Genomic DNA, 9938 nt, shown 5'->3' with positions numbered 1-9938 from the left:
GTCCGTGTTAAGGGAGGGTTTGGCCCAGCGTCGTCCGTGTTAGGGGAGGGTTTGGCCCAGCTTCGTCCGGGTTAGGGGAGGGTTTGGCCCAGCGTCGTCCGTGTTATGGGAGGGTTTGGCCGGCCGGGATTTCCTTGTCCCATCGCGCTCTAGCGACTCCTTGTGGCGGGCCGGGCGCCTGCAAGCTGACCTCGTCACCAGCTAGAATGTGTTTCCTCCGACACTTTGTTGCGGCTGGCTTCCGGGTCAAGCACACAGCAGTACGGCTTTGCTGGGTAAAGTGGGTAAAATTACAAAACAACGACAAAGTAAATTGTTAAATTATGTGTGAAAGGTAAACCATTGTGTAAGACTATAAAATACTGAGATGATAGTAAATCCAAGATGGCTGACCTGCTCTGTTGGAAGATTTGAAACACTGCATTTAGCAGAGTGTGTTTTTAGAGACAGGTGCGTCTTTTTTTTTAACAGAAAGTACAGATTGGCTCATCAAATATCGTTTTCCAAGGTAAAGATTTAAGACGTTAAAAGGGCAAACGCTATTCCCGGAACACATCCTGCGTTTTTGGCAACGGGCACTTTTTAGCATGAGCTTGCCGATCGGCATCTCACGGCCCCTCGACGAGCCAATGTTTCGGGCTGCAATCATCAGCTAAACGAACCGTAACAAGTAGTTTCGCACAACCGGTTGAAGTCAAGAGGGCTTTCTTTGCCGTGATGTCATCAATGGGTTCCCAAATACCAACAGAGCAGTAGACAGCCCCCACATCGCCATAAAAGCACCATCCCCAAAACTATTTATTTATTCTTCACTGAACAAAAAATATAAACGCAACATGTAAAGTGTTGGTCCCATGTTTCATGAGCTGAAATAAAACATCCCAGAAATGTTTCAGATGCACAAAAAGCACATTTCTCTTTAATGTTGTTCACAACTTTGTTTACATCCCTGTTAGTGAGCATTTCTCCTTCACCACGATAATCCATCCACCTGACAGGTGTGGCATATCAAGAAGATGATTAAACAGCATGATCATTACACAGGTGCACCTTGTGCTGGGGGACAATAAAAGGCCGCTCCAAAATGTGCAGTTCGGTCACACATCACAATGTCACAGATGTCTCAAGTTTTGAGGGTGCGTGCGATTGGCATGCTGACTGCAGGAATGTCCACCAGAGCTGTTTCCAGAGAATTGAATGTTCATTTCTTGACCATATACCACCTCTGTCATTTTTAGAGAATTTGGCACTACGTCCAACCACAGGCCACGTGTACGGCATTGTGTGGGCAAGTGGTTTGCTGATGTCAATGTTGTGGACAGTGGCCCATGGTGTCGGTGGGATTATGGTATGGGGCAGGCATAAGCTACAAACACAATTGCATTTTATCAATGGCAATTTGAATGCACAGAAATCCTGTGATGAGATCCTGAGACCCATTTGGTTATTAAGGTATCTGTGACCAACAGATGCATATTTGTATTCCCAGTCATGTAAAAATCCATAGATTAGGGCCTAATTTATTTTAATTGACTGATTTTCCTCATATGACTCATATTTGCCACTGAGGGGATTTGGGATAGGTGTGTTTTGGTTAAAAATGTATTGCATTGGTTTTGGAACCAGTCTGCCTTCCTGGTGTGAGCCAAGTGCACCGAGCAAAAGCCCACAGCGAAGTCGGCTCAAAACAAATTGTGACGTAATTAAGCATTTGGACTATTTAGGAGGATTTTATCACATGCGAAAGTGATCGCTTTTAATAAAAAAACGCTTTATATGCCTTCCCAATGACAACTGGTTTAAAAATGTGGACATTTATTTAATGGAAAAGAGGTGTATGTTTCCGGACGATTCACTATTGCTGCCTTGTTGACAACATGACTCGAATGGCGCAGATTACTGTTCCATTTGGAACGGGGCTCCTCCCTCACCGCGTTTCCCCGGTTACGTCACAGGCCATAGACCGGTGTAACCAGGGTTCAGATGAATAGAACTCCCCCAGTAGTTGAATATCCACTGCTCAAATAAACCAGTAATATGAACCGAGTGGCTGTTGGCCACTGATTGGTTAGGTCAGTACAGTAATATGAACCGATTGGCTGTTGGCCACTGATTGGTTAGGTCAGTACAGTAATATGAACCGATTGGCTGTTGGCCACTGATTGGTTAGGTCAGTACAGTAATATGAACCGACTGGCTGTTGGCCACTGATTGGTTAGGTCAGTACAGTAATATGAACCGATTGGCTGTTGGCCACTGATTGGTTAGGTCAGTACAGTAATATGAACCGATTGGCTGTTGGCCACTGATTGGTTAGGTCAGTACAGTAATATGAACCGATTGGCTGTTGGCCACTGATTGGTTAGGTCAGTACAGTAATATGAACCGACTGGCTGTTGGCCACTGATTGGTTAGGTCAGTACAGTAATATGAACCGATTGGCTGTTGGCCACTGATTGGTTAGGTCAGTACAGTAATATGAACCGATTGGCTGTTGGCCACTGATTGGTTAGGTCAGTACAGTATAATGAACCGAGTGGCTGTTGGCCACTGATTGGTTAGGTCAGTACAGTAATATGAACTGATTGGCTGTTGGCCACTGATTGGTTAGGTCAGTACAGTAATATGAACCGATTGGCTGTTGGCCACTGATTGGTTAGGTCAGTACAGTAATATGAACCGATTGGCTGTTGGCCACTGATTGGTTAGGTCAGTACAGTATTATGAACCGATTGGCTGTTGGCCACTGATTGGTTAGGTCAGTACAGTAATATGAACCGACTGGCTGTTGGCCACTGATTGGTTAGGTCAGTACAGTATTATGAACCGACTGGCTGTTGGCCACTGATTGGTTAGGTCAGTACAGTAATATGAACCGACTGGCTGTTGGCCACTGATTGGTTAGGTCAGTACAGTAATATGAACCGACTGGCTGTTGGTCACTGATTGGTTAGGTCAGTATAGTATTATGAACCGACTGGCTGTTGGCCACTGATTGGTTAGGTCAGTACAGTATTATGAACCGACTGGCTGTTGGCCACTGATTGGTTAGGTCAGTACAGTATTATGAACCGACTGGCTGTTGGCCACTGATTGGTTAGGTCAGTACAGTATTATGAACCGACTGGCTGTTGGCCACTGATTGGTTAGGTCAGTACAGTATTATGAACCGACTGGCTGTTGGCCACTGATTGGTTAGGTCAGTACAGTAATATGAACCGACTGGCTGTTGGCCACTGATTGGTTAGGTCAGTACAGTAATATGAACCGACTGGCTGTTGGTCACTGATTGGTTAGGTCAGTATAGTATTATGAACCGACTGGCTGTTGGCCACTGATTGGTTAGGTCAGTACAGTATTATGAACCGACTGGCTGTTGGCCACTGATTGGTTAGGTCAGTACAGTAATATGAACCGACTGGCTGTTGGCCACTGATTGGTTAGGTCAGTACAGTATTATGAACCGATTGGCTGTTGGCCACTGATTGGTTAGGTCAGTACAGTAATATGAACCGACTGGCTGTTGGCCACTGATTGGTTAGGTCAGTACAGTATTATGAACCGACTGGCTGTTGGCCACTGATTGGTTAGGTCAGTACAGTAATATGAACCGACTGGCTGTTGGCCACTGATTGGTTAGGTCAGTACAGTAATATGAACCGACTGGCTGTTGGTCACTGATTGGTTAGGTCAGTATAGTATTATGAACCGACTGGCTGTTGGCCACTGATTGGTTAGGTCAGTACAGTATTATGAACCGACTGGCTGTTGGCCACTGATTGGTTAGGTCAGTACAGTATTATGAACCGACTGGCTGTTGGCCACTGATTGGTTAGGTCAGTACAGTATTATGAACCGACTGGCTGTTGGCCACTGATTGGTTAGGTCAGTACAGTATTATGAACCGACTGGCTGTTGGCCACTGATTGGTTAGGTCAGTACAGTAATATGAACCGACTGGCTGTTGGCCACTGATTGGTTAGGTCAGTACAGTAATATGAACCGACTGGCTGTTGGTCACTGATTGGTTAGGTCAGTATAGTATTATGAACCGACTGGCTGTTGGCCACTGATTGGTTAGGTCAGTACAGTATTATGAACCGACTGGCTGTTGGCCACTGATTGGTTAGGTCAGTACAGTATTATGAACCGACTGGCTGTTGGCCACTGATTGGTTAGGTCAGTACAGTATTATCTCACAGGACGGTTTCTATTGGTTAGGTCAGTACAGTAATATGCCCGCCTAAAGCAACACGAATTGTCCTAATGGTCTTTTCTTTGTGTCTACAGGGCCTTCAGAAAGTATTCTCACCCCTTGATTTTTTTTCCATATTTTGTTGTTTAAAAGTGGGATTAAAATGGATGTAATTGTCATTTTTATTAGTTTTCTTTTGGGATTCTACCTGTGCTGAGTTACATTCCATTTCAGTTTTTAATCTGAATGAGTTCCCCAGTCTTTAATGATTACAAGTCTCTGGTGGAAAGCAGACTGAACCAGATTGTCCTCTAGGATTTTAGCTGTGCTTAGGTTCATTCCGTTTATTTTTTATCCCCCCCCCAAAAAAAACTCCCTGAGTGATTACAATCATACCCATAACATGATGCAGCCACCACTATGTTTGAACATAGGAAGAGTGGTTGTAGGCTATTTCATGGTATGACGTTGTGTATATTCCCCACAGGATTTAAAGGATTTTGACCATATCGTTAGTTAGGGGTGTTGCGAGTAGCCAAGGTCGAGCACTGAGACCGAACAATCGGTATTTATCTCCTACCGGTATTTTATCTCCTATCGGTATTTATCTCCTATCGGTATTTTATCTCCTATCGGTATTTATCTCCTATCGGTATTTATCTCCTATCGGTATTTATCTCCTATCGGTATTTATCTCCTACCGGTATTTATCTCCTATCGGTATTTATCTCCTACCGGTATTTATCTCCTATCGGTATTTATCTCCTACCGGTATTTATCTCCTATCGGTATTTATCTCGTACTCGTGTGCGTATGATGCTTGTAGGATTGTTTGATAAATCATAATTTTTCTACGTGTACGAACACTCAATTCCATTCATAAGTAGTATTTTACAATAGTTTCTACACGATATTGATAAATATGAGGGCCAGTGGCCCTCCAGAACCAGGGTTATCTACCCCCTGGGTTATCTACCCCCTGATGTAAATCTTTATTTTTTTTCCTTAGTTCTTTCAGATCAGCAATCACTGAATAGGACGGGGTTGGTGTTTAATATCCTGTCTGTCTCTCTCTGTCTGTCTCTCTCTGTCTCTGTCTCTGTCTCTGTCTCTCTCTGTCTCTGTCTCTGTCTCTCTCTCTGTCTCTGTCTCTCTCTGTCTCTGTCTCTGTCTCTCTCTGTCTCTCTGTCTCTCTGTCTCTCTCTCTCTCTCTCTCTGTCTCTGTCTCTGTCTCTCTCTCTCTCTCTCTCTGTATCTCTCTCTGTCTCTGTCTCTCTCTCTCTCTCTCTCTCTCTCTCTCTCTGTCTCTGTCTGTCTCTCTAGAAAGCTGAACTAGGGGCGGAGTCTACCCGTGACCTCACAGCCAGGGCGGGGAGAGCAAGCTACATCGCCACAGTACACGTGACCCTTCCTGACCCTGGTGCCGTGGCAATAGCTGCCATCTTGAGAGCAGTGTTCGAAGCCCTGGGAGGACAGAAGTGATGACGGAGGGACGGACGGATGTTGTTGTTGTTGTCATCATTACAGCTGTTATACATGGTGATCTGTTTGAAAATGTGATATTATATGATAATGTGAAAAGCAAGATATGGTGCCGTCAAATCATATTATCCATGACGTAGAATCATGAATCTGACAATGGATGATTTCATAATGTAAATCTGATAACTATGGAGTCTTAACCAGTGAATCATAGCAATGAGGAGTCTTATAACCAGTGAATCATAGCAATGAGGAATGAAATGGCAAGCGACGCTGTTAGTGAGTCTAAAGTGTTGCCCAGCAACAGCCCCAAAACATCGATGCTCCAGAGGAGATCTGCATGGAGGAATGGGCCAAAATACCAGCAACAGTGTGTGAAAACCTTGTGAAGACTTACAGAAAACGTTTGACCTCTGTCATCGCCAACAAAGGGTATATAACAAAGTATTGAGTAACTTTTGTTATTGACCAAATACTTATTTTCCACTATAATTTGCAAATTAATTAATTAAAAATCCTACAATGTGATTTTCTGGATTTTTTTTTCTCATTTTGTCTGTCATAGTTGAAGTGTACCTAGGATGAAAATTACAGGCCTCTCTCATCTTTTTAAGTGGGAGAACTTTCACAATTGGTGGCTGACTAAATACTTTTTTGCCCCACTGTATATATGTCTGTTATCATTCTGATCAGAATGCAGTGCTTTTGTTTCAAGGAAAGGTCCTGTTCTCTCATCTGCCCTCCAGAGGTCCTCGTTGAGCCATGGTAGAGAGGTTTTCCCGTCTCAGTTTACGTTGACATTTCCTAGTAAAAGAGGTATCCACTTTTGTCAAATGTTCTGTATCCAGACTCTTTGAGTCTTCATTGCTTAACAGATCAGACCCGTGAATTTCACTTATAGCTGCACCGTAGTTACTCTGCTCACTTTTTCAGGATTTTTATTTTTTTTGCACCTTAAATTAATTAATACATTATTATATTAAAGCATTAATACGGTTCTTAAATCTCTTTTTAGTGCTCTTTCTAACCACCAATGTAACATTGTGGTCAGATATTAGTAAGTTACTGGACTTAGTTATTCGTTCAGGTCTGTTAGTAAACACCAGATCAATTTGAGTCGGGGGGGGTGACTGTGTTACTCTGGTTGGACCTTGTATTATTTGAGTCAGGTTGAAATAATCGTACCCTGGGCCGTTTGGTAACCTGGGCCGCTTGGTACCCTGGGCCGTTTGGTACCCTGGGCCGCTTGGTACCCTGGGCCGCTTGGTACCCTGGGCCGCTTGGTACCCTGGGCCGTTTGGTAACCTGGGCCGCTTGGTACCCTGGGCCGCTTGGTACCCTGGGCCGCTTGGTACCCTGGGCCGCTTGGTACCCTGGGCCGTTTGGTAACCTGGGCCGCTTGGTACCCTGGGCCGCTTGGTACCCTGGGCCGTTTGGTAACCTGGGCCGTTTGGTACCCTGGGCCGCTGGGTAACCTGGGCCGTTTGGTAACCTGGGCCGCTTGGGTGTTTGGTTGATTCCGGATTGTATGAATGAAGGCCGCCTTCTTTTCTGTTCAGCAGAGAGTTCCTTCGTTGCACTGCCCTCGAGGTCCCTAATTAACCAGAGAGTTGCACTGCCCTCGAGGTCCCTAATTAACCAGAGAGTTGCACTGCCCTCGAGGTCCCTAATTAACCAGAGAGTTGCACTGCCCTCGAGGTCCCTAATTAACCTGAGAGTTGCACTGCCTTCGAGGTCCCTAATTAACCAGAGAGTTGCACTGCCCTCGAGGTCCCTAATTAACCAGAGAGTTGCACTGCCCTCGAGGTCCCTAATTAACCAGAGAGTTGCACTGCCCTCGAGGTCCCTAATTAACCTGAGAGTTGCACTGCCTTCGAGGTCCCTAATTAACCAGAGAGTTGCACTGCCCTCGAGGTCCCTAATTAACCTGAGAGTTGCACTGCCTTCGAGGTCCCTAATTAACCTGAGAGTTGCACTGCCCTCGAGGTCCCTAATTAACCAGAGAGTTGCACTGCCCTCGAGGTCCCTAATTAACCAGAGAGTTGCACTGCCCTCGAGGTCCCTAATTAACCTGAGAGTTGCACTGCCTTCGAGGTCCCTAATTAACCAGAGAGTTGCACTGCCCTCGAGGTCCCTAATTAACCTGAGAGTTGCACTGCCTTCAAGGTCCCTAATTAACCTGAGAGTTGCACTGCCTTCGAGGTCCCTAATTAACCTGAGAGTTGCACTGCCTTCGAGGTCCCTAATTAACCAGAGAGTTGCACTGCCCTCGAGGTCCCTAATTAACCTGAGAGTTGCACTGCCTTCGAGGTCCCTAATTAACCTGAGAGTTGCACTGCCTTCGAGGTCCCTAATTAACCTGAGAGTTGCACTGCCTTCGAGGTCCCTAATTAACCTGAGAGTTGCACTGCCTTCGAGGTCCCTAATTAACCTGAGAGTTGCACTGCCTTCGAGGTCCCTAATTAACCAGAGAGTTGCACTGCCTTCGAGGTCCCTAATTAACCTGAGAGTTGCACTGCCTTCGAGGTCCCTAATTAACCTGAGTTGCACTGCCTTCGAGGTCCCTAATTAACCAGAGAGTTGCACTGCCTTCGAGGTCCCTAATTAACCAGAGAGTTGCACTGCCTTCAAGGTCCCTAATTAACCTGAGAGTTGCACTGCCTTCAAGGTCCCTAATTAACCTGAGAGTTGCACTGCCTTCGAGGTCCCTAATTAACCTGAGAGTTGCACTGCCTTCGAGGTCCCTAATTAACCTGCGAGTTGCACTGCCTTCGAGGTCCCTAATTAACCTGAGAGTTGCACTGCCTTCGAGGTCCCTAATTAACCAGAGAGTTGCACTGCCTTCGGGGTCCCTAATTAACCTGAGAGTTGCACTGCCTTCGAGGTCCCTAATTAACCAGAGAGTTGCACTGCCTTCGAGGTCCCTAATTAACCAGAGAGTTGCACTGCCTTCGAGGTCCCTAATTAACCTGAGAGTTGCACTGCCTTCGAGGTCCCTAATTACCCTGAGAGTTGCACTGCCTTCGAGGTCCCTAATTAACCTGAGAGTTGCACTGCCTTCGAGGTCCCTAATTAACCTGAGAGTTGCACTGCCTTCGAGGTCCCTAATTAACCAGAGAGTTGCACTGCCTTCGAGGTCCCTAATTAACCTGAGAGTTGCACTGCCTTCGAGGTCCCTAATTACCCTGAGAGTTGCACTGCCTTCGAGGTCCCTAATTAACCTGAGAGTTGCACTGCCTTCGAGGTCCCTAATTAACCTGAGAGTTGCACTGCCTTCGAGGTCCCTAATTAACCTGCGAGTTGCACTGCCTTCGAGGTCCCTAATTAACCTGAGTTTTGTCACTGGTCTCAGTAGCCACCTTTTCCCAGCTTCATTTTTAAGCATTCTTCTTCTTCTTCTTCTTGTAATGAGAGGTCACTGTTGCAGACTCTGGCTCACCAGTTACCAACGCCAATGTTTCATTCACTCCGTCTTTGTCCGGCTTTGTCCTTGGTAGCCGAGGAATTATCCTCTTGAATCTCAGTCTCACGTTCTGTCATATCAGCTGAGATATGTGATACCTCTGCCCTACTCATGGGGACAGGATCGTTGTCCCGCACATAGTGTGAAAACATTTCCTCAATGCACCTTATGCTGTCCAGTGTAGTAGGACTTGTACTCTACCATCTCCTGACACCCCCCTCTAGTGTGGGATTGTATCAGCTAGTCCTGTCAACGCGTAGCACCTTGTCCATCATAAAATACTTGGACCCAGTGAGGGGCCCATCTTTACAGACCGTGTTATGAATGATGGGAAATGATAGGGGCTGATGGGGGCTGATGGGGGCTGCTGGGGGCTGATGGGGGCTGATGGGGGCTCTTTACAGATCATGCGCCTCGTCACCTTACATCCAGCGCCAGAAACTCAGTCACAACACTGTCATCTGCTGATCATATAATCTGCTGGTCATATCATCTGCTGATCATATCATCTGCTGATCGTATCATCATCTGATCGTATCATCTGCTGATCGTATCATCTGCTGATCGTATCATCTGCTGATCGTATCATCTGCTGATCGTATCATCTGCTGATCGTATCATCTGCTGATCGTATCATCTGCTGGTCATATCATCTGCTGGTCGTATCATCTGCTGATCGTATCATCTGCTGATCGTATCATCTGCTGATCGTATCATCTGCTGGTCATATCATCTGCTGGTCATATCATCTGCTGGTCATATCATCTGCTGATCGTATCATCTGCTGATCGTATCATC

At 45.9% G+C, this 9938-nt stretch overlaps 1 protein-coding gene across 1 annotated transcript in view; it reads left to right on the top strand.

Moving 5' to 3' along the window:
• tkfc (triokinase/FMN cyclase) overlaps positions 1 to 5780 on the top strand; it is a 29923-nt gene extending 24143 nt beyond the window's left edge. The window contains exon 16 of the mRNA XM_036958336.1: positions 5519 to 5780. Within this exon, the coding sequence (XP_036814231.1) occupies positions 5519 to 5677 (159 nt within the window). The 3' untranslated portion in view covers positions 5678 to 5780. The remainder of the gene's footprint in view (positions 1 to 5518) is intronic.
• The last annotated feature ends 4158 nt before the right edge of the window (positions 5781 to 9938 follow it).

This window comes from Oncorhynchus mykiss, chromosome 21 (assembly GCF_013265735.2).
Source record: "Oncorhynchus mykiss isolate Arlee chromosome 21, USDA_OmykA_1.1, whole genome shotgun sequence".
In the NCBI taxonomy this organism is placed as follows: Eukaryota; Metazoa; Chordata; class Actinopteri; order Salmoniformes; family Salmonidae; genus Oncorhynchus; species Oncorhynchus mykiss.
Note: the sequence above shows the minus strand (reverse complement) of the source record. Positions and strands in the feature narration are given on the sequence as shown.